The 27,412-nt window shown below is 34.9% G+C and overlaps 1 protein-coding gene across 1 annotated transcript; it reads left to right on the top strand.

Moving 5' to 3' along the window:
- Positions 1-205: 205 nt before the first annotated feature.
- On the top strand, positions 206-26,230 carry LOC138315350 (exosome complex exonuclease RRP44-like). Its single transcript, XM_069256306.1, has 23 exons — positions 206-507; positions 4,841-4,903; positions 5,259-5,353; positions 5,788-5,984; positions 7,700-7,773; positions 8,048-8,200; positions 9,000-9,152; positions 9,694-9,819; positions 10,453-10,590; positions 11,635-11,781; positions 12,559-12,675; positions 13,894-13,995; positions 14,704-14,768; positions 15,261-15,345; positions 15,684-15,811; positions 16,041-16,127; positions 22,090-22,246; positions 22,749-22,969; positions 23,304-23,394; positions 23,632-23,709; positions 24,794-24,952; positions 25,126-25,248; positions 25,938-26,230. The coding sequence occupies exons 1-23, from the start codon at positions 283-285 to the stop codon at positions 26,022-26,024; spliced, it is 2,871 nt and encodes a 956-aa protein (XP_069112407.1). The 5' UTR covers positions 206-282; the 3' UTR covers positions 26,025-26,230.
- The last annotated feature ends 1,182 nt before the right edge of the window (positions 26,231-27,412 follow it).

The following is a 27,412-nucleotide window of genomic DNA, read 5'->3' as shown; positions in this document are numbered from 1 at the left end:
TCCGTTTGATTGCGATATACACGGATACGGCATGACTTGGCTCATTGAAAGATATCTATGCGTGTTTTCTTTATATTATCAACGACATCTGTGCGTTGCTGATGACAGACATTTCGCTTGCGCATTTTTGCTAGTCAAATAGCTTGTTTGCACTCAGTTGTTAGAGCCAGACGCTTTTTGTCCTTATTGAAGCCGTGTAGGCAATTAGTTTGACATGAGAACTTCCGGTAAATATTGGCACGTGTGTGTGTGTGTCTGGAAGTGATAGAATAACATACAAAAATGTTGACCTCGAAAACTTTTGTAAAGAAAACTAAAAGAGGTAAAATACTTAAGATAGTAAGGGAGCACTATCTTCGTGATGACATCAGTTGTGGGTCAGAGTCTTGTCAGATATGCGATCCGTTTGACTTCGGGCAGCCGCTTAGCTCGGAACCTGAAAATAAGAGCCGCCTTTGCTTGACGCCTCACTACATCATACCAGATACAAATGTCGTTTTCGACCAGGTAAGCCATCTTCTCACCCTTCTTACATTACATCTAAACAAGTTTATTAACAAACATGTAAGTTTTATGAGTTCTGCACGCAATAATGTATACTGAAATAATTACTAAATAAGCTGACAGTATTATAATTATTTTGACAGTAACATAATATTGTAAGTCAAAGTAATTTAAAGGATGAAGGATATGATATTAAAATAATTATAGATATGAGTAGTTGAAGATTCTGATGTCACAATTTTTGCCCAACATAATGAAATTTTAAGTATTCAATAATATGTTTTAACCTACTCCAACAATGTTAGAGGTAATTAGCACCACAGGGACTTGTAACGTAGGTTGTGAGAAAGTCTGCTGTGCATACATGTGTACTATATACTATATAAAAGGACAAGGGAACCAACGACTCACTTGGAAGAGGTACACCTGCCTCTACAAAAGTCGCCCGTATTCCGTCAAACATGGATAAATATGTACATATTTAATACCAATATATTCTTAAATAAATTTTCGACATGGAAAACACAACTTCAAACACGAAATAATGTATTAATATACCTTTATTTCACTATGAACGTGGAAAATGCAGTCAGATATCACCGATGTCGTTTTGCCTGTCCAGTAAAATCTAGGTTAAAAGCACTCATATTCCCTTGTAACAAATTTTGTATGCATTCATTTCACTTTCTGGGGATATTTTTGTCGAGTACAAATAGGCTATCTCTGATAACTCTTTCATTAATCCAATCCAACAGCTAAGCGAGGAATCACACTTTTTTTTATCCAGCACTCGACTCTTGTTCGTATAATCCGCCATATTGTAATTGATGATGGGTATCTTTTTGGTGTACTCGCCCTTACCCGATACTACACTGAAATTCTGTACTCGGACTCTGTACAAATTAAGTTTCACGGTTTAGGTTCTTAGAAGAACCTTTATTTGAGATGCATATATCATTAATTAAAGAATCTAACTTAAATGGAGACACTAATGTTGTACTTGACCGTTACCACATTGATATTGTAGCTTTTAGTGTACAGACACCAGGTATATGGTGTTTCCAGTCCGGGTCTGGGTATGGGGTACACAATATCCACACAAACGTGTTTAACCTAGATTTCAGTGGACATGCAAAACGACATCGGTGATATCTGACTGCATTTTCCACGTTCATAGTGAAATAAAGGTATGTTAATATATTATTTCGTGTTTGAAGTTGTGTTTTCCATGTCGAAAATTTATTTAAGAATATATTGGTATTAAATATGTACATATTTATCCATGTTTGACGGAATACGGGCGACTTTTGTAGAGGCAGGTGTACCTCTTCCAAGCGAGTCGTTGGTTCCCTTGTCCTTTTATATAGTATATAGTACACATGTATACACAGCAGACTTTCTCACAACCTACGTTACAAGTCCCTGTGATTAGCACGACAAGACACTTTTGGAACATTACGTTGTGTCAAACCTCTAACCTCCGATATGCCATTTACCCGATGCTGAGGGTAACATTTTCAAAGTTTGGATTGTGACAATAAAAAACGTTTAAATCATATTTAAATCATTATCAATGTAAAATACCTACCTCTTTTTCATAAATCAACAAGTTTTTTGACAAAATCAGCCGTAAAATCCATCTAAAACAAATATTTACGTCTCCTAACGTAAATTTTCATGACCCAGACAAAACTTCATGATGAAAGCGATCCGGCCGGTAAATAGAAAAAACGAATTGCAAAGTCCCCAAAACGCTTGATTTGCCTTTACTTTTACTTGCATTCTGCCCGCTTGAATTCACGTTCCGTTTTTAGGTCATCTGACCTATTGTCATCATGCACCGTCCGTCGTCGTGCGCCGTGTGTAAACTTTTCATTCAAATGACTTCTTCTCAATAACCGAAGGCCCAGGGTACTGATATTTGGCCTGTATCATGCTGGGACAAAGGGCTACCAAGTTTGTTCAAATGAATGACCTTGACCTTCATTCAAGGTCACAGGAGTCAAAAAGGCTAAAATCTTTAAATGACTTCTTCTCAAGACCCAGAAGGCCCAGGGTACTGATATTCGGCCTGTAGCATGCTGGGATGAAGGGCTACCAAGTTTGTTTAAATAAATGACCTTGACCTTCATTCAAGGTCACAGGGGTCAAATAGGCTAAAAATCCTTTAAACAACTTCTTGTGAATAACTAAGAGGCCTAGAGACCTGATATTGGGCCCGTAACATGCTTGGATGAAGGGCTATCAAGTTTGTTCAAATGAATGACCTTGATCTTCATTGTAGCAAGCATTTTTGTATTCAGAGTAAAATACAAAACTTTGCAGCTAATCATACAATACTGACTACGTAAACAAAACATGAAGGCCGAAAAGTAAAGCATGGTTTCTCCATGGCCAACTGATCGTGAACTACAGGTACGTTGCATTCACAAATCAACATATTTGAAACTGTAAATGCCTTAAGTAGATGTTTTAGGTAATGATTGTATTGAATTAGAATCCACGGCTGCAGCAGAAACGATGTGCATTAATGACAAATATCTTTGCCGATTCATGTAAAAAATCACAAGCTGTACGAACACTAAAACATTTGACCATGCTGGTTTGAAGTGAAAACAGTGTACATGGAAACATATATCGGCGTATTTGGTTGAAAATAACCTTCAGTTAAATATGAGCTTTGTCCACGATTCCTAATTCTTAATAATTAAACTAAATCACCTGTGAATTAACTTGAACTAAATGACAGAAATAACAAACACGAACAGTTGTTTACCATGTGATTTTTCTTTGGGATAAAACAAACAGAAAACAGTCCCGGCACACAATCATTTCGGTGACATTTTTAGCCCACCATCATCAGAATCGCTTTTTGTCCGTGGTCCGTCGTCCGTCCTTCCGTTAACAATTCTTGTTATCACTATTTCATAGAAAGTTAGTACTGAAGGGATCTGTCTCAAAATTTATTTGAAGGTTCCCCTAGGGCCCTAGTTGTGCATATTGCATTTTTGGACCGATCAGTCAACAAGATGGCCGCCAGACAGCCATCTTGGATTTTGATAGTTAAAGTTAGTTATCGCTATTTCTCAGAAAGTACTGAAGGGATCTCTCTCAAATTTCATATGTAGGTTCCCCTAAATCTTAGTAAATGCATAGTGCATTTTGGGAACGATCGGTCAACCAGATGGCCGCCAGGCAGCCGTCATGGATATTGATAGTTAAAGTTTGTTATCGCTATTTCTCAGAAAGTGCTAAAGGGATCTGTCTCAAATTTGATATGTAGGTTCCCCTAGGGCCCTTGTTGTGCATATTGCATTTTCGGACCGATCGGAGAACAAGATGGCCACCAGGCAGCCATCTTGGATTTTGATATCTAAAGTTTGTTATCGCTATTTCTCAGAAAGTATTGAAGGGATCTGCTTCAAATTTCATGTGTAGGTTCCCCTAGGGACCTAGTTGTACATATTGCGTTTTGGAACCAACCGGTCAAGAAGATGGCCGCCAGGCAGCCATCTTGGATTTTGATATTTAAAGTTTGTTATCGCTAATTCTTAGAAAATATTGAATGGATCATTCTCAAATTTCATATTTACGTTCCCCTAGGGCCCTAGATGTGCATATTGCAATTTGGGACTGATCATCAACAAGATGACCGCCAAGGAACCATTTTGGATTTTGATAGTTGAAGTTTGTTACTGCTATTTCTCAGAAAGTACTGAAGCGATCTGTCTCAAATTTTATGTGTAGTATATGTTTAAAAAAAAGTTTAAAAAGTAGAGAAAAGATCCATCTTTCCATTGTCAGACATAGATCATTCTTTGGTGGGCGCCAAGATCCCTCTGGGATCTCTTGTTAATTACCCCATTGCTCAAATCCATCCTCCTATATGGAAAAATAGGTGGGGAGGGGTCTTATTTTATGAATTAGCAATCAAATCAAAATTTGTTGTTGCAGCGGCTTTTCATGTCATACTGACATTATTCTAGTTTTTATTACATGTTGGAAGGACCACCTGAAATTCAGAATAACCACTAGAAAAAAATGTGTTTTAACAGTTATGCTTCAAATGTTGCTCCACTGTCTCAACAACGTTACTAGTGGTTAATCATTTGAAACTGACGTTAACAATTTAAAGTGGTTGAACCAACGTTGGCAAAACGTCATGCATTTACCTTATCTTCAAGAGAAAAACGTCGACGTTTGTCCAACGTCGACAAAATGAATGAAATCCGACTGCGACCTAGGCGACTGAAAATGATGTCGGACCAACGTAACTCTGCTAGCTGGGAAGTTATCATATGCATTTTCACAATTGACTCTTGTTTTACTTTGACAGATGGATGTATTGGAGGATAGTGTGATACAGAATGTAGTTATTTTACAAACAGTTTTAGATGAGGTAAGAATTCACGCCCTTTTAAAGAAGATTTTCAAATAAAATGTATGTGTTAAGTTGCAAGCTGGTAATGATTTATAATTTGATATTTTTAGTGCGAGCGTACTTGCACTATCATTTTTCTTGTTGGATGTGGAGTCTGTGTACATCCAATATGCACAGATTCCAACTGGGCACGCGATACTGGAAGTCAGTGTCTTCAATAGGTTAATAGATTTCACCGTGACTTAGTGACCCCAACCTTTCAAAAACATATTGTGAGATTCCTTCAAATAATATCCCATACATTGTAGGTTGCCTTATATTGATATGTGCGTATGTCTGTCATTTTTCTTTCTTTTTTTTTAAATCTCTCCAGGTAAGACACAGAAGCTCACCAGGCTACAAGAGACTTAAGAGCATGCTGGCAAATCCAAGCAAACATTTCTTCACCTTCTGTAATGAATTCAACAAGTAAGATAAAACTGTGCATTATAACTGAATCTGATTCTGGTTAAGTAATGACGCATGAATAAATGTTAAATGTATGGCAATGATAAAAAGTACAAATGTATTTAACCTGATCCAACCATAAAAAAATACATATATAGGCTTGGTAGTACACCTTATCATTATATCTGGTAAGGATGGTTTTTTTTCTTTTAATTTAGGTGCACCTTTTCTGTTTTCTGATGAGAAAAATATGAAAAGAATTTGTGATATTTGAAACAAGTGTTGATGGATACATACAAATAGAAGAAAACATTTGCTATAAAAAAAAAACTAACTACTGTACAAAGAGTGCACTACTGATGGAAGTCTCTCAATGTTTGAACATATTGGAGTATGTTAAAATAGGTTAGAATTATATGAGAATATTTAGTAAAAGCTCTAATTTTATTTTTCAGGCACACATATGTTGAGAGACAAAAAGGTGAATCTGCTAATGACAGAAATGACCGCGCTATTAGAGAGGCTACAAACTGGTACCAGGACCACTTACGGGCAGACGGACAGACAGACTCTGTTATCGACGTAATCCTACTGACAAATGATGCGGACAACAGACGAAAGGCACTAGCACAAGGTCTCAAGGCATTTACAGGTAAATTAGACAGGTGTATTACTGATAAATACATTTAAGGAACTTTAGATTTATTAATAATAAATTTTTAACAGAAAGACCAGAAAAGTTTATCTCAATTTAATTTGCAGCTTTATAAAATATCTAGTACATATTACTTTGACATTATTTCTTCCTTGGTAAATCATGGTAGAGTGCTCAAAATATTAAGCATATAAACTTGTACAACATGCCTAACATCGCTATGTTGTTCAAGCAGAACTGATCGTATGGGGGTTTTATGATCCATGGCTGTAATGTCAAGCCATTCACCTTTCAACTAGCCAGTCAGGGTTCAATTCTCGGCATTACTTTGAAAAGGTCAAGGTCACCTACCTGATCTCTGTTGGGTTTCTCCTGGCACTCAGGTTTCTTCATTCTTAAGGCTTAAAGGGATCCTTGCACACAAATGTGAGCCATCAAAAGTGATTCATAAGAGTTGCTGGTTTTCTCCCAGTACTGAGATTTCCTCCCACTCTAAGACTTCCTGTCTGGGCCATTTAAAGTGATTAGCATAAGTCATATAATCTGTTTCAGAGTCGCTAAAAAATGAATAAAGTTTATGGTAATTAGCAGCTTATTGCTACAAAAAATGCCTTTGGCTAGCTGACTACATACCTTGGTAGTCACAGAGTGAAAAACACAGTAAGCTATGAAAACAAATTAATTGCATAAATTCAAATCACTTTTCGTCCATGTCGGTGGTCTGTCATTCTGTTTGTCATTTAATAATTCTTGTTATCGCTATTTCTCAGAAAGTACTGAAGTGATCATTCTCAAATTCATATGTAGGTTCCCCTTGGACCCTAGATGTGCATATTGCATTTAAAGACCAATTGGTCAACATGATAGCTGCCAGGCAGCCGTCTTGGATTTTGAAAGTTAAAGTTTGTTACCGCTATTTCTCAAAAAGTACCCAAGGGATCATTCTCAAATTTTATCTGTAGGTTCCCCTAGGGCCCTTGTTGTGCATATTGCAATTTGGAACCGTTCAGTCAACAAGATGGCCACTAAGCAGCCATCTTAGATTTTGATACTTAAAACTTGTTATCGCTAAGTAACGAAAGTAATGAATGGATCATTTTCAAAATTCATATGTAGGTTCCCCTAGGGCCCTAGTTGTGCATATTGCAATTTGGGACCAATTGATCAAGAAGACAAGCAGCCATCTTGGATTTTGTTCTCAGAAAGTTCTAAAGGGATTGTTCTCAAAATTCATATGTAGGTTCCTCTATGGTCCTTGTTGTGTATATTGTATTTTGGAACCGATTGGTCAATAAAATGGCCAACAGGCTGCCATCTTGGATTTTGATAGTTGAAGTTTGTTACCACTATTTCTCAGAAAGTACTGAAGAAACTGTCTCAAATTTCATATCCAGGTTCTCCTAGGGCCTTAGTTTTGCATATTACATTTTGGGAACGATCAGTGAAGAAGATGGCCGACAGGCTGCTATCTTGTATTTTGAAAATTGAAGTTTGTTACCACTACCCAGTATTTCTCAGAAAGTACTGAAGTGATCTACTTGTCTTAAATCTTATATGTAGTATGTTTGAAAAAGTTTAAAAACCAGAGCAAAGATCACTCTTTCCATTATCAGACATAGATCATTCTTTGGTGGGCACCAAGATCCCTCTAGAATGTCTTGTATAATTGTTAAATTGCATAGTCATGACATATTCCATTGGTGATTTTTCAGTCCATGAATATATTGAGAGTTTAGAGAACTGTGGACACCTCGTAGATCTCTTGTCTCGAACACACATGAAAGTGGTAAGTAGGATAAACATGTAATACCCTTAAAATTTTGTATCACAAAGAAAGTATGTATGACAGAGAAAGAAGTCAGGTATATGATAAAGGGATATCTATGATATCAAATCAAAGTTATTTGAATAACCTTCTTACTTTCAATAATTTTTCTGTCCTGGATTCTTAACTTACCGATGCCCTCCCACCTTTTTTGCATTCTTACTACCCAGGTACATATCCATTCAAAGAGAACTATCTGAATGATAGTTAAAATTAATGGTCTTGTCATTTGCAGCATTCCCAGGACCGACTCCTGTTCCCTGAACACTTGCCATTGTCTGAGATACAACGTGGAATCAAATCAGGGCGTTACTTTCAGGGAAGTTTCATGGCCAGTCGAGAGAACTACCTGGAGGCTAACGTCAGTGTCCATGATATGGACAAAATGGTAAAATCATTAACTGAAGTATAAACTGTATGAATTTATCATAAGTAGTGGCAAGGCCACCTTAAGTGAAGAGGGTATGGGAGTATGCAAATGGATGTTTTGGATCAACTATATTCATTATATGTTTTTGGTCATTCTGACCACATTTTATGATAAGTATTTGGTAGTTCTTGGTAGAAAATCATATCAAATGAAGTTATATGACAGGTAGAGCTAATGTCAAATTAATGGTTGCATTGTTTATCAGTAGAGCATCCTCGATACTCCAGGGGTTCCGATCACTTACAATCTCTACACCCCTGGACTATCTCATAGTAAAATTGGATGCAGCTCAGCGGAAAAAATCTGAATCCATCACAGGCCTGCAAAGATTTCCTTTGAAGACTACAGAGAGAGCGACGCCCAACTTCAAAGCCACACAGCCAACCACAGTGTACCATTATATGGCTCTTTTGATGTAAATCAGACTACTAACTTACCCATTCTGTTGCCTCCAATTTTACTCTGAGATAGTCCAGGGGTGTAGAGATCGTAAGTGATTGGAACCCCTGGAGTTTCAAGGATGTCAGTTGTGGAATGCTGTATATAAATGCCAAGAGTAAAAAATACAGGGTGATAAAACAAAATATAAAGATCAATCCAAGCATCAATCATCAGGACATCGATCCTCCACCGGAATTGATTTACTGATATAGAAAAAGATATTATGAAAGGAATAATGAACTTGCTATCTTACTGTCTTGTGTCTTGGATTTGATGAAGTTTATGTGTTGTTCAGACCAACTGCCATGTATTACAGGTGTTCATACAAGGCCACATGAACCTGAACAGAGCGGTTCACAGTGATGTTGTTGCCATAGAGATGTTACCAGAAGAGGAGTGGAGTTGTCCGTCTTCAATGGTTCTTGAGGAGTCTGCTGAAAAAGTTGTTGAGGACAGCATGGAATCAGAGGTATGGAATATACCATTATGGTTTTACTAATTAAAATCAAATAGATATTCACAGATTTAAACCGATTATTATGTTGTGTGCTTCCAATCAATCCATTGTAAGTCTGAACAAATTATCAAGGAAATCAGAATCTTTAGTTATCCTGTGTAGATTGTTCTATTAAAGTTATATGCAACCTTCTTGATCAAATTTTATAGCCAAATTATCCGCCCTTTTGGATAGATATTGAATGTTGCATCATACTTCTTTGAGGGTGATGTCACATTTTTACTATGAAAATGATTACATCACAACTGATACTTAACAACAAGAACAGGTAAATCTGTATTTATACAAAGATTGTATTAACCACTTATGATCAGTTCAGTTATCTAGCATATCTATCATCATTGGCTATGCTAGAACACCCAATGTATGTTACACACCAATGTATGTCAAAAATATGACAACCAATGTTTAATTATAGTACATAGGTGCTGGAATTTCTGTGGCATCTCTGATAATTTATCATAATTACCCATATAACAATGAACCTTTACAGGATAAGGCCATCAAAAGAGTAAAGGTTCCTAAAGAGCTACGTCAGCCGACAGCAAGAGTCATCGGCATCATCAAGAGAAATTGGCGACAGTACTGTGGAATTCTGCGGCCGTCATCAGTAAAAGAGGTACCTCATTGACTTATAAAGCCTTGTATAATAAGTTATGTTTGTTATATAGATGGCAGAGTACAAATGATAGGTCTTATTTATATGTACCTGACACTTAGCATTTACAGTTGACTTACCTGGTAATTTAGGAAAGTTTAAATGATTAAAATGAAATAAGTTACAATTAACAACTGAAGTCAAACCTGTAAGACCATCCAAGGGATACAGAAAACATGGATTTTGTAGCCAAGTGGTATTTATACCTGTATCAGATTGCGTTGAAATTGACCATTCAGGACCCCAAGAAAAGTGGTCTTTTAAGCAGTTAGTTGTTATACAGAGGTGGTTGCTAAGACAGGGTTAATGTATTTTATCATTTTTAGTGAGACCTACACCCATTTGTAACCCTGCCTCCCCCACTCCCAACAATGGTAACATGGTCTGTGTTGGAATAAGAATAGGAGGACACTTTGTCAATGTTTAACTGCCTTGTTACTAGTCATTCCATTCAAATTAGGTAATTGAGATATTTATATCATCCCGACTTCTATTTAATTAATATAACATTGAGGAAAGGTCCATGGTACATAATTGCGAGTGTTGGGTTAGTTTTAAAGTCAAACTTAAGATTCCTGTTTCTTCATTTACTAGGGTACTCGTCATATTGTTGTACCAGCAGAGAAAAGGATTCCTAAAATACGCATTGAGACACGGCAGGCATCGGATCTGATCACACAGAGAATCGTCGTTGCTATTGACAGCTGGCCACGCAAGTCACGCTATCCACAAGTATGTTCTGTTCTGATGTGTATGGTTTAATCTGAAAATTTCTGGTGTACAGTGGTAACTTTTCAAGAAATTCTTGAAGTATAAATACCAGTATGTGCATGTGTTATAAGACTCTTTTATACGAGGATATGAAGGATAGGAATATTCTACCCGAGGGTCACAAAATGTTGTTAAACCCCATGATTGCCGAGGGTTTTACAACATTTTGTGTTCCCAAAGGTGGAATATCTCTATCCTTTATATCAACGTATGATAGAGAATTTTTCTCTCATACCACGACGTTTTCTTGCAATTTTATTTCTATTAATTTCCGCCATTTTGAAATAAATTCGAAAAAAACGTGACTGCAAGTTAAATCTCTATACATAAAAAAAGTGTGATGTTTTCAACGCAGATCCCATTGTTTGAATCTTTTAAAGTAAATCCAGCTTAATTTAAAAAAGAAATTGTAAAAAATAAAAATTTTGCCTAGAAAATAGTAGATTTGTTGACGCTGTGACGTCATGAGGCTTTCTTTCATGTATAGCCATGCAATACAGCTTCGGGAGACATGGGTGTACTGCCCTGGACCATCCAGTGTTACACGTGTAGGTATGAGAGAAATTAGTTTTATCATGTGGCTTGTCTGTCCTGTCATGTGTTATTTCCTTGTTATAAATATTATATAACACATAAATGAAAATGCATGTAATGTCAGAACCCATTTTAATAGTGAGTTTGCTTGATTGTCTCGTAGATTGAAATTTCCTCTCTTTTAAAGGGAAGGATATGGCCAAACCTCAGTTACACTTATGTGATAGCAAAATGCAGGATTTCTTCATTTAATCTATTTGATATGAAAATTATTAATGGCTTACCTGTAATTATTAATGGCTTACCTGTATATGAATGTCTCATCTGTGTTCATTTTTTCTGTTATCAAGGATCAAATGTTTCTTTTAAACATCAGAACTGAATAAACTTACCACTGGGTCTTACATAATTATGATAAGCCTATACTATACTATAGATGAGTAATGCACTGGCCTCTTGAATCTTTTCCAGGGACATTTTGTTAGAAAGCTGGGTACGATTGGTGACAAGGAGACAGAAAACGAGGTCTTGTTGTTAGAACATGATGTCCCACACTCCAACTTTTCTGAAGCGGTGCTGGCATGTCTCCCAAAACTCCCATGGATCATCACAGACGAAGTAAATATCTCCCAACTACAGTACATATTTTATAATATTGTACATATTTTAATACATAGATGTACTTGATTTTTTTTTATTCTGTACATTGCAGATTGAGAATTTATTTGACTGTTGTATCTATAACTTTGAAGAACCGTTAATGTGGGACTAGTTCTGCTCTGACTTAATTCTCTATTCTTGCATATTACAGAGTTATCTGCCCTTGTGGACAGGTATTGAAAATGATGTGAAATTCGCTCACAAAAAATGACATCACAATGGTCTGTAATATGCAAAGACAGCATTGGCCTTTGGAATAAAGGGAGACTTATGTTAGCAATGAAGTGCTTGTTAACTCTTCTACTCTAAAGCTTTGTATCAGTCACTCCCATGGTGGTTAAACCTAGCAAGAGATAATGAAAAAAGATAATGCGGTAAATCCAATGCCTGAAATTGCAGTATATATTGGGTCACTATGAACCTTTCTTAAAACTCAGAGGCCAAGAAAGTGGATTTTTTATGATTTTTGCCCGGGGTATAACTTTAAACTGTCTTTAGATGTAGTAATGACATTAAATTTGTAGCATGCCAAGTTATCACCTCACTTTTAAATTGTTAAAGAAAGTACATGGTTTTTTGTTCACAAATTTGTAAAGTATATCTTGCTAAGTAACATTGTAGTAGTGTGTGAAATTGAAGACTTTGATATATTATAAAAAATTACGTAAGCAGTTTCACATTATTGAGACAAGCTCAATTTTCATTCTGTAAAAAAATGATTAAATTGTCTTACAGGATTACAAGCGTCGCCGAGACCTGCGCCATATTGATATTTGCAGCGTTGATCCTCCTGGATGTACTGATATTGACGATGCCCTCCACTGTCGTGAACTAGAAAACGGTAACCTTGAGGTCAGTTTCTATCAGAACGATAGATATACTTGGTGACAGATTTTGTATGAATAATGCTTTTATGGAAAAGAAAGATTGTTGAATCAATTTTTATACCTTCAACTAATTTAAGTATTTGATATATACTACAATACATATGTTTGGAGATCCCAAAACGATGTGGATGAATTACAATTTACCTCTGATTAATCCTTCTGGTGATTGTAATGTGATATTCGGACGTCATAATTGCCGGAGGGTGGGATTTACCAACCATAAATCATACTTTACCCACTCTTTTTGGGTTCTTGAAACCCTGTATTGCTAGTTATGTTTTCTTAATTAATGTAATGAATATGATTTGCATTATTTTTCTCAATCAAAGAAAATAGCAATTTAAATTGTGTTTCATAAATCCATTATTTGATGTATATTTGGGACATAAAAATGGACTGATTTAGGATGATTTTATTACACTGAGTCAGATTTACTGTAAACCAACTAATATTTGTGTGCATTTGAACTTTGTGTATTTCACAGGCAAGTACGATTAAGGTAAAGTGTACCACCTACGAAAAATGTATTTTTAAAAAAATAGATGGTACAATTGCCTAAGGGTACCCTCTGAACATACAAGCAATAAAAGAACATGCTATTTTGAAAAGTAAGGAAATTTAAAAAAAAATAGTTATTACTGACCAAAGAGCCTTTTACAAAGCATTAGCAATTAATTTTGTGTAAAAAAAAACAACCATTTTTTCTAAAAAAAAAAAAAAAAAAATATCATATCACAAAAACGTGGGGACAACTCAAAAAAAAGTATCGGGCATTTGTATAATAGAACCTTATAACTCTGAATCATAATTAAATGGCCACGAAAAAGTATAAGGCATGAAAATCTTAGATGAAGTTGGCACAAAAATAAGTTGGTTTAAAGTAATCTCCTGCTGTATACAACAAAACGAAATAACTTTATATGCAGTAAAAACTACATATGTATTCATGTTGCCTTATCACTGTCAGATAACTTAGGTTACTCAGTAAATGGCGGTACACTAAACAGGTTAAAATACTGTAATGATCAGTTCTAGTTTATTTGTGCTCAATTTTCATTTTCAACAAAATATTTTATATCTTTGGAGCTTTTCTGGGTTGTATAATTTATGAACTTCGTGTTTATACCAAATTTATAAAGTAACTTTTACTTGTATATACTTAATGATTACATTCTGTTGCTAGGTTGGTGTCCATATTGCCGACGTGTCTCACTTCATCAGGCCAGGAACAGCCATTGATAAGGAGGCTGCTGAGCGGGGCACTACTGTTTACCTGACAGACAGGGTACGTATACATCAATAAGACTACCTTCCATGTTTAATCACCTGGCATCCATTGTCTGTTTATCTGTCTGTCCTTCTGTCCGTCCTTCGGTCAACATTTCCTTTAAATTGCTACTATTCAGAGTTATGCATGGATTGTAACCAAATTTGGTCAGAAATATCTTTGGAGAAAGAGGAACAGAGTTTGCATAAATCGTGGCTCTGATCCCAATGAGGCAGGAGGAGCAGTGCCAAAGGGGTAAAAAATGATAAAACTTTAAATCACTATTAGTCATTGAGTTCTGCATGGTTTTCATTATCTTTCAGGAAAGACGGTACAATTGCAACTCCAGGGTGTACTTTTCTATACTATCTCTATGCTATCTAATGTAATTTAGCCTAAATCAAGTGGTACCACAGTCAGGTTTAACCTGCAAAAAGTACAGAGTACTGCCTGATATTGAAACCCCTGGGGTTGTAACCAAATTTGACCAGAAACATCCTTGAGGTGCGGGGGGAGGCAGTCAGTGTTTGTATATATCTTTGCTCTGACCCCAGGGACAGGAGGAAATAAATACTGAACCTGTATTCAGTATTTTTGGCATAACAAACCAGGTGAGCGATACTGGCCCTCTGCACCTCTTGTTTTATTGTTAATTTCAACCAGAACCAAAAAATCATTGCTATTACTTACATTATGACAATTGTCCTCTTATGTCTTTTTGAACAGAGAATAGACATGGTTCCAGAACTTCTTAGTTCAAATCTGTGTTCACTGAGGTCCAATGTTGAAAGGTAGAGTAATCTATTATTAAAAATTATTATTATAGATTATAATAATAGTGAGGATAATGGTTATTTGAATAATTTGGATAATTTTTTATATTTTACTTCTTTATCATTGTATTTCAACTCCATGAATTTGCAACGACAGCTGTATTCTCATTCATCGATAATGTCTCTCTAGTGAAAATTTATTTTTATTGCTTTTTAAACAAAGGCATGACTTCCAGTTGGACCCTTAGATAGGCCATAAAACTCGAACAAACAAACAATAAATAAAGGCTATTTGGATCTGTATAATGTTTTCATAATATTAAGACATGAAATAATAAAAAGATAAAAATCAAGTAGTTTTGGCATTACATCATATAGTTTAGCATTAGGTGTCATGCCAAAAAGGTTGTTTTAAATAGGTATCCTAAATCTGAGAGCTGAGATAATCTTTACTGATAATTGACTAGAATGAAGGAAGTTATTTAAGGAAAGGTTTATTTATCGTTCCAGGTTTGCATTTTCCATACTGTGGGAAATGACACATGATGCTGAAGTAGTGTCTACAAGTTTCACCAAGAGTGTTATAAAATCTAAGGTGAGAATCCCCTATAAGGACCCTATCACTGATGAATTTGGCTGTTCTGGAAGTAGGGGTCCAAAATTTCAGAACTCAGTTCTGTTTCTATATTATCACCTGTTACACTATCATTAAGTGTGCCAAAATTTGTTCAAGTGTATCAAATTATATGTAACAGGGGTATAACTACTATGTACAAATACAGACTTTAAATAAATGTAAGTTTGATTGACCAAAGGAGGAATTCTATTTGGACAAGACTGAGTAAAAGTTTTGCTGAGCTGGCGGCCAATTTATCTAGCTTATACCTGGTTTATAGTTCTGGAAAATGTTTGTTCTCTTTCTGGTTCACACAGGCAGCTTTCACATATGCAGAAGCTCAGATGAAAATAGATGATACTGCACAAAATGATAACCTCACAAGAAGTCTACGCCATCTCAACAGACTCGCCAAGATATTAAAACAGCGGAGAATTGATGCAGGGTAAATAAGTGGCTATTATTTTAGGAAAAAATCTGTTCAGCCAAGACAAAGAAACAGCAGAGAATTGACAGTGGTTCAGCGTAAATGAATAATTTGAATAAACTAATCAAGATATATATCAGTCTGTGGAGAAATGACACATGGGCACGTTGGTATATGAAAATTTGTCCTAATTCTCTAAAAGATTTGGATTTGAGGAACATATTTTCTTTTCTTTTGTCTTTTGCAGAGCTCTGACCCTAGCTTCACCTGAAATCCGTTTCCATATCGACAGTGAGACACATGAACCTATTGATGTCCAGGCTAAACAGATTATGTAAGTACACATTCAGTCTTACCACAATGTTAGTACACGTTCACTCTGACCACAATGTCAGTACACGTTCACTATGACCACAATATAAGTACACGTTCAGTCTTACCACAATATAAGTACACATTCACTCCGATCACAATGTCAGTACACATTCACTCTGACCACAATGTAAGTACACGTTCACTCTGACCACAATGTAAGTACACGTTCACTCTAATCACAATGTAAGTACACATTCAGTCTTACCACAATGTAAGTACACGTTCACTCTGACCACAATGTAAGTACACGTTCACTCTAATCACAATGTAAGTACACATTCAGTCTTACCACAATGTAAGTACACGTTCACTCTGACCACAATGTAAGTACATGTTCACTCTGACCACAATGTAAGTACATGTTCAGACTTACCACAATGTAAGTACATGTTCACTCTGACCACACATGTTCACTCTGACCACAATGTAAGTACATGTTCAGACTTACCACAATGTAAGTACACGTTCACTCTGACCACAATGTAAGTACACGTTCACTCTGACCACAATGTAAGTACATGTTCACTCTGACCACAATGTAAGTACATGTTCAGACTTACCACAATGTAAGTACATGTTCACTCTGACCACAATGTAAGTACATGTTCAGACTTACCACAATGTAAGTACACGTTCACTATGACCACAATGTAAGTACACGTTCACTCTGACCACAATGTAAGTACATGTTCACTCTGACCACAATGTAAGTACATGTTCAGACTTACCACAATGTAAGTACATGTTCACTCTGACCACAATGTAAGTACATGTTCAGACTTACCACAATGTAAGTACATGTTCACTCTGACCACAATGTAAGTACACGTTGGGTTTAATATACGACAAATACAAGATGTGATAGACTATGCTGAAAAATTTGGAACAGATAGCGCAATTTTATTTTTAGATTTTAAAAAGGCCTTTGATACTATTGAATGGGTATTCATGCTAGAAGCTTTAGACAAATTTGGTTTTGGAAAATCTTTTATCTCTTGGGTACAGACACTGTACTATGATATATACGGGTGTATTTCCAACAATAATTATGTATCTGATACATATAAAATCTCACGCGGAATAAGACAAGGTTGTCCATTAAGCTGTTTGATCTTTGTGATTGCAGTTGAAATTATGGCAATAAATATAAGAGAAAACCAAAACATCAAAGGGGTTAAAATTAAAAGAAAAATAATAAAAATTTCCCAATTAGCAGATGATACAACATTATTTGTAAAATCAAGTGATATAAAAGAAGCAATAAAAGAAATAGAGAACTTTGGTATACATTCTGGGCTTGAGCTTAATAAAGAAAAATCACAAGGTCTTTGGCTAGGTAAAAACAAGAACAAAAAAGAGGTTTATGGTATAAAGATGACAAGAGAAAACATTAAGTCTCTAGGTGTGATTTTTGGTGTTAAAAAAAAAGAAGTAGAGCAAATGAACTGGGAAAAAAATATAAATGCTATCAATTATCTCATAAAAAACTGGAAAAAAAGAAAACTGACACTAATTGGAAAAGCTACTATAATAAATGCATTAATCATACCTAAAATAACTTTCCTGGCAACAGTTCAACATATAAATAGTGATCAAATAAAGACACTGGAAAAAAATAATATTTGGATATTTATGGGATGATAAACCAGACAAAATTAAGCGAAATGTACTGATAAATGAAATAGATAATGGGGGTTTGAACATAAGAGATATTGAAACGCATATAGAAATGCTTAGGATTACATGGGTGAAAAGACTATTTGACACAAAAAATACTTTTTCGAACTGGACAATAATACCTAAACTCTATTATAATAAATTTGGTAACAATTCACTAATATTCAGAATGAATATCAAATCACTTAAAAAGATACATAATATTGAAGAGATCCCAGCTTTTTATAAAAAAATACTACAGTCTTGGATTAAATTTAGATCACAAGAGCGAAATGCTTTACCAACATACGTGCATAATGAGATAATATGGGGTAACTCCAGCATTACTTACGAGGGTAAATCTATTATTTTTAAAAATTGGATCAACAGTAATATAATACAAATAAAAGATTTATTTGATGAAACTGGAAAAATTAATGACGCTAGCATCTATGAAAAACTAGTTTGCAAAGCAAACTGGATTGCAGAACTTATCAAATTAAAAAAAATCAATACCGAAAACATGGATAGAAAAAATGAAAACACAAGTAAGAACAGAGCCAAGTAAAAATAAAGATGAAATTCATGTATTGAATGGACATACAAACAAATTCTTATATAAAACCTTACTTAATCATAAAATAGAAAAACCAAACCTATTAGAAAAATGGAGATATCATTTTCGATGTGATATCAATGAGTTCTGTGAAATTTTGAAATTTAATTTAAAAAATTTACATGACAATTCATTAAAAATTTTCAAATGGAAATTGATTCATAATATAATTCCAACTAGAAAAAATCTGAAAAGGTGGAGAATAGAAAATTCGGAATTGTGTCCATATTGTAATAAGGTGGACGACAACACACATTTTTTTCATAGAATGCACACATGTGGAAATGTTTTGGAATAAACTGACAATGAATCTTTATAAAATAGGAATATTTATAAATGTACGCTCTCTCTTAAATATATAGTTTTTTTGGGTTATTATCCAGAAAATAAGATGTGTAAACAATTTAATTTTTTGCTTGCACTTGCAGGATACACAATATATAAATCTTACTATGTCAGTGACAAAAGGCAAAAAAGTCTTGACATATATAGTATGTTTATAGCAGACTTGACATTTTATTCTAAGAATTTCAGTCAACTTGGTCTATTATAATTAGAATACATTGTGATACAAAGTAATAATTTAATTGTTCAGCTGCAATTTTGAATATCCACTTGATATACACCGATCTTCGTCTGTAGTATCAACAACACTAACTTCTTTAGAAAATAAATCCCAATGGCAATGGATCACTTGAAATAACACAAACAGCATCTGCATAGCTTCAACAGGCACTTTTTAGAATAAATCCAACTGATGCTGAAAAGAAATAATAGCAAATCAAAATAATTATAGTGTCAATTACATTTAATTTTAAACTGAATATAATTTTGTATTATTTCATATGAACTACATTTAGTTGCATGTATGACAATGTGTAAAAATCACTGTGAAGTACTTTTGTTTACATTAATTGGTATAAACTGTACAGGAACTTTGGATATTGACCTAGAAATTATTTAAATAACAATTTACCGGTAGTTTGTAACTTTGTATCTTAGACTGCTGGAGTATGAAAGATTTATTTACATGTATAGAGCAGCCAGGGCTAGAGTGTAAGTTTACTAGACTCCCAGGACCCTGTGCTAGAAATGGTAATAACAATACAAAAATGTATTTGGAAAAATGGTCTTTTTTATAATAATATAAATTAAGCAGTTCACTTACCTGAAATAGTAGACAACTGTTTATCTTTACCACCCAAGTGTAGACTATAGCTAGCTTAGTGGACCACGTGTAGACGCCAACATGTGGATACCGTACATGTGTTTCGCGTGGAATTACTGACTTCCGGGTGGTATTAAGAGTTACCTCCCTTAATATAAGGTATCACGACATAAATCTGTAGGTTCTAGGCCTAGCTATGTATGAAAGTGGGAATGGTGAATGGATCTCCTCCTGTGAGAGGACACTAAATGTATCATGATAACATGCCTATTATGAATAAACTTTTATGTTAAAAAAAAAAAAAAAAAAAAAAAAAAAAAGTACACGTTCACTCTGACCACAATGTAAGTACATGTTCACTCTGACCACAATGTAAGTACATGTTCAGACTTACCACAATGTAAGTACACGTTCACTCTGACCACAATGTAAGTACACGTTCACTCTGACCACAATGTAAGAACAAATTCACTCTGACCACAATGTAAGTACACGTTCAGTCTTACCACAATATAAGTACACATTCACTCTAATCACAATGTAAGTACACATTCAGACTTACCACAATGTAAGTACACGTTGAGTCTTACCACAATGTAAGTACACGTTGAGTCTTACCACAATGTAAGTACACGTTCAGACTTACCACAATGTAAGTTCACACCACAATTAGTTCAGTTCTTTACCACAATGTAAGTACACGTTGAGTCTTACCACAATGTAAGTACACGTTCACTCTGACCACAATGTAAGTACATGTTCAGACTTACCACAATGTAAGTACACGTTCAGACTTACCACAATGTAAGTACACGTTGAGTCTTACCACAATGTAAGTACACATTCAGACTTACCACAATGTAAGTACACGTTCAGTCTTACCACAATGTAAGTACACGTTGAGTCTTACCACAATGTAAGTACACGTTCACTCTGACCACAATGTAAGTACATGTTCAGACTTACCACAATGTAAGTACACGTTCACTCTAATCACAATGTAAGTACACATTCAGTCTTACCACAATGTAAGTACACATTCAGTCTTACCACAATGTAAGTACACGTTCACTCTGACCACAATGTAAGTACATGTTCACTCTGACCACAATGTAAGTACATGTTCAGACTTACCACAATGTAAGTACATGTTCACTCTGACCACAATGTAAGTACATGTTCAGACTTACCACAATGTAAGTACACGTTCACTCTGACCACAATGTAAGTACACGTTCACTCTGACCACAATGTAAGTACATGTTCACTCTGACCACAATGTAAGTACATGTTCAGACTTACCACAATGTAAGTACATGTTCACTCTGACCACAATGTAAGTACATGTTCAGACTTACCACAATGTAAGTACACGTTCACTCTGATCACAATGTAAGTACATGTTCACTCTGACCACAATGTAAGTACATGTTCACTCTGACCACAATGTAAGTACATGTTCACTCTGACCACAATGTAAGTACATGTTCAGACTTACCACAATGTAAGTACACGTTCACTCTGATCACAATGTAAGTACACGTTCACTCTGACCACAATGTAAGTACATGTTCACTCTGACCACAATGTAAGTACACGTTCACTCTAATCACAATGTAAGTACACGTTCACTCTGACCACAATGTAAGTACACGTTCACTCTGACCACAATGTAAGAACAAATTCACTCTGACCACAATGTAAGTACACGTTCAGTCTTACCACAATATAAGTACACATTCACTCTAATCACAATGTAAGTACACATTCAGACTTACCACAATGTAAGTACACGTTGAGTCTTACCACAATGTAAGTACACGTTGAGTCTTACCACAATGTAAGTACACGTTCAGACTTACCACAATATAAGTACACGTTCAGACTTACCACAATGTAAGTACACATTCAGACTTACCACAATGTAAGTACACATTCAGTCTTACCACAATGTCAGTACACATTCAGTCTTACCACAATGTAAGTACACGTTCAGACTTACCACAATGTAAGTACACATTCAGTCTTACCACAATGTAAGTACACATTCAGTCTTACCACAATGTAAGTACACATTACCTCTGATCACAATGCCATGGAATCGAGAGCCCTTAATGTATACTCACATATGTGTATACTAAGTGTTGTTGTACAGTTTTAGCTGTACAAAGCCTTAGTTCTGAAATAATGTATTTTTGAATGTACCCATAACTAATTTATTTCAATGAAAGTTTCCCAGCAAGTTTTTTATAATGTTTTTTCTGCTATATCATGTATAAATATATAATTTAAATTTGATTATATAATGTATTACATGCAAATTTAATGTGTGAGCCAAGATTTTCTCAGAACCTCTATACATGTATACATATTTCTTCTATAAAGAATTCATGTGCAATTTAGCAGAAATACTTGTGACGTGATGCTATGAAAATCACACGGATGCTTTTCATACGGAAACCTCGTTGCTTGTTCTTACAGGGAAACTAATTCTATGGTAGAAGAGTTTATGTTGCTGGCCAATGTGGCGTCGGCCAAGAAAACGTTGGAAGAGTTTCCAGACTGTGCGTGTCTGAGACGGCATCCTGCTCCTCCTCCATCCAACTTTGATCCCGTCATCAAAGCGGCATCGTCTAAAGTAGGTTTGGACAGGAATGTTAAGTATTTCGTGAAATAAACGAGTATTAAGAAAAATCATTGAATTATTACTATGATGTCTGTCTGAGCAACATTCAACCTCATCACTTTGCAACATCTTGTTTAATGTTAATCACAACAAAGTTTTATTTATTGAGTACTGGATACGATGGAGTATTTGTTGGGTAGTATCTGTCATTGTAGTATCTGTCATTGTTTTCTCAGTTTCTATTCGCCTACGATAATTATAAAATCAATTAATTATGTTTTAAATGTCAAAAAATCCTTGTTCTGCTAACCATGAACGTTTTGCAAGATGATTAGTATACCCACAAACATTTCACATTTTACAATACATTGAAAATCTTATCTTAAACTCATGTGACACATTGTAAATATATCTATATTCTAGTTAGTGGTGACTAAACTTTTCACTACATACATTGTATTCTGATGGTCCCATCAATTTGAAATCAAGAATGTGTGACAATTGTGTATTCCAGGGTTTTACAATTGATGTATCTAAAGGGAAGGCGCTGGCGGACAGTCTGAAGGCAGCTGTCGTACCATCAGACCCCTACTTTAACACGATGCTGCGGATTATGACCACACGTTGTATGATGCAGGCTGTCTACTTCTGTAGTGGCATGATTCCAGAGTCAGAATATTTCCATTATGGTCTAGCGGCCGGCATTTATACCCACTTCACCTCACCTATCAGAAGGTTTGGATACTAATCTCTCATTGAAATGTGTTTTTCAGTAAACCATGCAAAAAAGTTAATTATATACAGTGTATAACTTTCCATATCTGCCACTATATAAACATGACAAAGTGCATGTGTTTTTGACCACATCGTTATGTCACAAAAGCTTATGGTCTGTCCATATCATACTGAACATATATCATATAGCCAGTTAATTTCCTAGGTCAAAAAATTTGCAATTTTAAATTGAAACCCATTGAAAATATTTTTCTAGTGCCTGTTTCCTGGGATTGTATGGGCATTGTAGTATTATATGTTGTTGATTACACTAATCTACCATCTCTATGTGCAGATTCTCCGACATCATTGTACACAGACTCCTCGCAGTGTGTATAGGAGCAGACGCAAGTTACCCCAGTCTTACAGACAAACACAAAACGCAGGCAAGTTGGCAGTGGTCTTGTAATTTTGAATTTCTAGATTTGGAAATTTTTTTAGTTCCTATATATAGCTGTATATGAAATATGTTGAGAAAAAAAAATATATGTGTAATAAAAATCATAAACTCATGAACTCAGAAGTACATTCTTTGCTACTAAAGATTTGGTGTAAAATTATCGATAGAAGGTTAAAAAATATTAAATACCAAATGTAAAACTGATAAGAAGATATTATTACAGGTGGTGTGCAATAATTTGAACTACAGACACAAGATGGCACAGTATGCTGGGCGAGCCTCAGTCAACCTCCATACACATGTAAGCTTGTATAAATTAGAGATTTTAAAATTCTGTCAAAAGTACCAGTAAGTATACAACTTGCAACAAAGTTAAGGGGCCATACTAGAATCACACTGTATGTCTGTCTATCATCTGCAGATCTTGTCAGAACAACTCTCTATCTTTTTAAAACCTTGGATGTCATGGTAACCAGGTCACTATACACAGGTTTTTTGTAAAAATGATCAATAAGAGCTTATTAATCTGTGGATTGATTGTTCTAGTGATGTTTTGTTTTATACATGTCATATATAAATAATGGTTACCATTGAAATGTACCAGAGACTTCTGATTGGTCGGAATTTAGATATGGTCTGACTAAGCTGAATATTGCTGTATACTATAGGTCTTACATGGTGTAAATGATGACAAAAAGTAATGGTTATAATGTTCATGACATCACATATCTTTTGGGTCTCATGGTACCGACAAATGCAACTTCAGCTTGAGGAGAAATTGTTAAAGTGAATAGTCGGGCAAAGAAAACCAGTCTAAATGCGTTCATTGGCCTTCCAAAAGTTCTCACATATTAATATGACGGCCAAGTTCTGCTTAGTTTCCCAGTTCTGACCATTAAAGTAAAGAAAATTTGAAAGCATTGCAAGCGAGGCTGCGTGGAAATGTAACCACGGACATAGTGAGCCGGGAGGACGTTTTAGAATTTCCATACTTTAAATTAATTTCTTCGTAAGCAGACAGATTTTGACGAGAGATTTTATTTTTCCATTTCATAAGAAATTATACTGGATACATTCACGCCATTTTTTCCGACTTTAGCCATCCTTGCCCGACTGTTCACTTTAACTCGGTGTTTATAGTAATCCACATAATTGGTCATGTAACTTAATCTCCTAATAGATTACTAAATATTACTCCCAAGTATCTGACTATAACTAGGACTGAAGAGGGTAACCAGGACTGAGGTGGTAGTCAATTTATTGTTGAATCTGGTTTTTGAAAATATAATTTTTGATAAAATTTATTGCAATAAATTACAGAAAAGTAGTAAACATTATTGATAACTTAAATGAAACTCGTTCTTTTATTTGTATTTTTTTCGCAGATATTTTTCAAGAATCGCATCACAAATGAAGAGGGCTATGTCCTGTTTGTGAGACAGAATGCCTTACAAGTGCTCATACCAAAATACGGCTTAGAAGGCACCTTGTATTTAAGTGATGGGAAATCCAAGTCGAACCCTCGATTTACATACAACGAAGAGGTAGATATAGTTTGCATTATAACATAATTAGTGAAAATATTTTACATGTATTGTTAAAACGCTTATTCACTTATTTTTGTGGGCGAATTGAAATCACGAATGTCAATCAACAAAGTCAAAAAAATTAATACTGAATTTTTACATGAAATCCATCTTGTTTTTTCTCCTTCCAGGCTAGCACACAGACTTGTGGAAATGTGACATTCCATGTGTTTGACCAGGTCATCATAGAGCTCAGCATTGACCAGTCCAATGTCCAGCACTTAAAGCTCTCCCTCAAACTGGTCAAGCCAGAGGTGAGTCCTATTATTGTGTTGTTTTCCATGTCCTATCAGCAACAGTATTAACTCTAAATCCACTATTTACACCTTTGATGGAATACAAGAACATATAGATTTCATGATCAAATATTTTATTTACATAATCTTGTTCCTGTTCACATTCAAACAGCTACATACACATCAATGTAAATGAAAACAATATGTACCCAAATATGGAACCCAGAGCTCAATTCGATCTGTGCTAGTCTTCTCAGAAGATCTTCCAGCCTATAGACCGAAGAGCTTCCAGAAGTAGAAGAGAGATACATCGAGTGAATGGACGTTATGTTCTGGAATTAATCGAGTTAGGCTCTGGGTAACACCAGAACAGACATAATCATGGCCAGATGTTGCCCTTAGCATTCATCATCATGATTACTGCTTGCTAATTATTCGTTAATTCGTGAACTAGTTGAAATATCATTTTGATGTTAAATGTGTGAAATAGCCATTTGTGGTCACTTTTTGATGGTGTATGGACATTAGTTTTATGATAAAATCAGATCAGGCACTTTGTTTATAACCAAAGACATACAAAAATGAAACAAAAATGAAACATTGGTGATTACTGGGTTAATAATGTGAAGTGGATGTAAACTATTCAGTGATTATACTACATGTATGTTAGATATGATTTGATATTCAGTTCCTGGTTGTCTTCTCAGATTCCTGGATTCAGCGTGCCACCAGTTAGTGAGGACGATAGTGAGCCTCCGAAAAAGAAACAGAAAAAGGACGAGACCAGAAAATGAAGGAGCACAAGCCTTTATAATAGACACAATTGGAAACTTACTGTGAAATCTACTGTTGGGTTAATAGATTACTTTGTGGACTCTTTAATACCCAACATCGTAAATATTGTTCAGATAATGGCCAAAATTTTAACAAATACATACTGTACAGTACTTGCAATATTTGTGTATATAAAATTGCTGTCATTAAACGAAAGTTATCTTCATTCTAGTGTTTAATATTTTAGCTAGTCTTAAAAGGCTAATTAGCCTAAAGTAAATTTGCTATGGACCTTTTCACAGTATTCAACTTTTTGCTTATTACAGTAAAACAAATCGTCACACCTCTAAAACTGAGAGCCCATGAGGCTCAGTATTGCGTATGCAGCATGCTATAATTACAGGGTATCTATTATGGCCTGGTTGAGAAAGCACTATTGCCTCATAGTATTGTTGAGAGATGGAATAGTGCCTGAGCAAAAGGCCTTTAATGGGTTTAGTACATCACCCTCACATGAGACCTGTTTTCATGTCGTCGTAACAGAAGCAAGTCAAGGGACACCTCACGTGTCATTTCCACACTATATTATTATATTAAAAGTACAATATTTACAGTTTGCACTGACATGGACTCAATTGTAACCATGCTTCTAGTATTATCATTATCAGTGTATAATGATAGCATAACACGTACGACGATTCTATTAGACCAACTTCGACTGTTTTCAGGGATCATCTCAAAATGCTTAATATATAAAAATTTTCCTCAGATGTCGCCGAGGACATCCCATTTTAATTGCTAATAAAATATTATTATCAAGAGTATTTATTATTACCTTGGTAAGCATTTTTTATATCTTTAAAATAGTTTTAATATTGCTTCAGTTATTAATCACATTTTATAACAATAATAGTGTCTCACTATCAATAATCTCTACAAAATTAAAAAAAAAGTATTCTTTAAGGTTAAAGTAATGTAACTATAAATAAAAATGTGCCCATTTGTCCAACAAAAAATCTATTCATATTCCTCTGTGTTTCGATAGCAGAGAGTGATGTTTGCATTAATTCCCATCAACAGAATCAATTTTCTCGCTGTACTATCATTATGCACTCAAATGTTTATTACATTTGTATAAAAAATGGTTAATGGAGTCAATGCCATTGGAAACAGTTAACATAAATATTTTTAATTGAGGAGGAGTTTATAAAGTTTCTTTCTTTTTACATATAAAAAGCGCTATTTGATTTGATTTATTGATTTCCTTGTTTCTTTCGGTTTTACTTATTTCATAATACATGTATCTCTAAATTGCTTTTATATTTTATGTCAGCACAATGTAAAAATATGAACTTTATTTTACATCGATTGCGAAAAAAAGTTATGCAACTTATACAAATCACTTCGA

The sequence above is a fragment of the Argopecten irradians genome, chromosome 2 (genome assembly GCF_041381155.1).
Source record: "Argopecten irradians isolate NY chromosome 2, Ai_NY, whole genome shotgun sequence".
NCBI classification, from domain to species: domain Eukaryota; kingdom Metazoa; phylum Mollusca; class Bivalvia; order Pectinida; family Pectinidae; genus Argopecten; species Argopecten irradians.
Note: the sequence above shows the minus strand (reverse complement) of the source record. Positions and strands in the feature narration are given on the sequence as shown.

What these genes read in the sequence shown, in the direction of transcription:
- LOC138315350 (XM_069256306.1), top strand. Translation starts at nt 283, where the DNA reads ATGTTGACCTCGAAAACTTTTGTAAAGAAAACTAAAAGAGGTAAAATA. An exon ending in GCAAGTCACGCTATCCACAA is followed by an intron (nt 10,591 to 11,634) that starts GTATGTTCTGTT and finishes AATCTTTTCCAG; the next exon opens with GGACATTTTGTTAGAAAGCT. An exon ending in TAGAAAACGGTAACCTTGAG is followed by an intron (nt 12,676 to 13,893) that starts GTCAGTTTCTAT and finishes TTCTGTTGCTAG; the next exon opens with GTTGGTGTCCATATTGCCGA.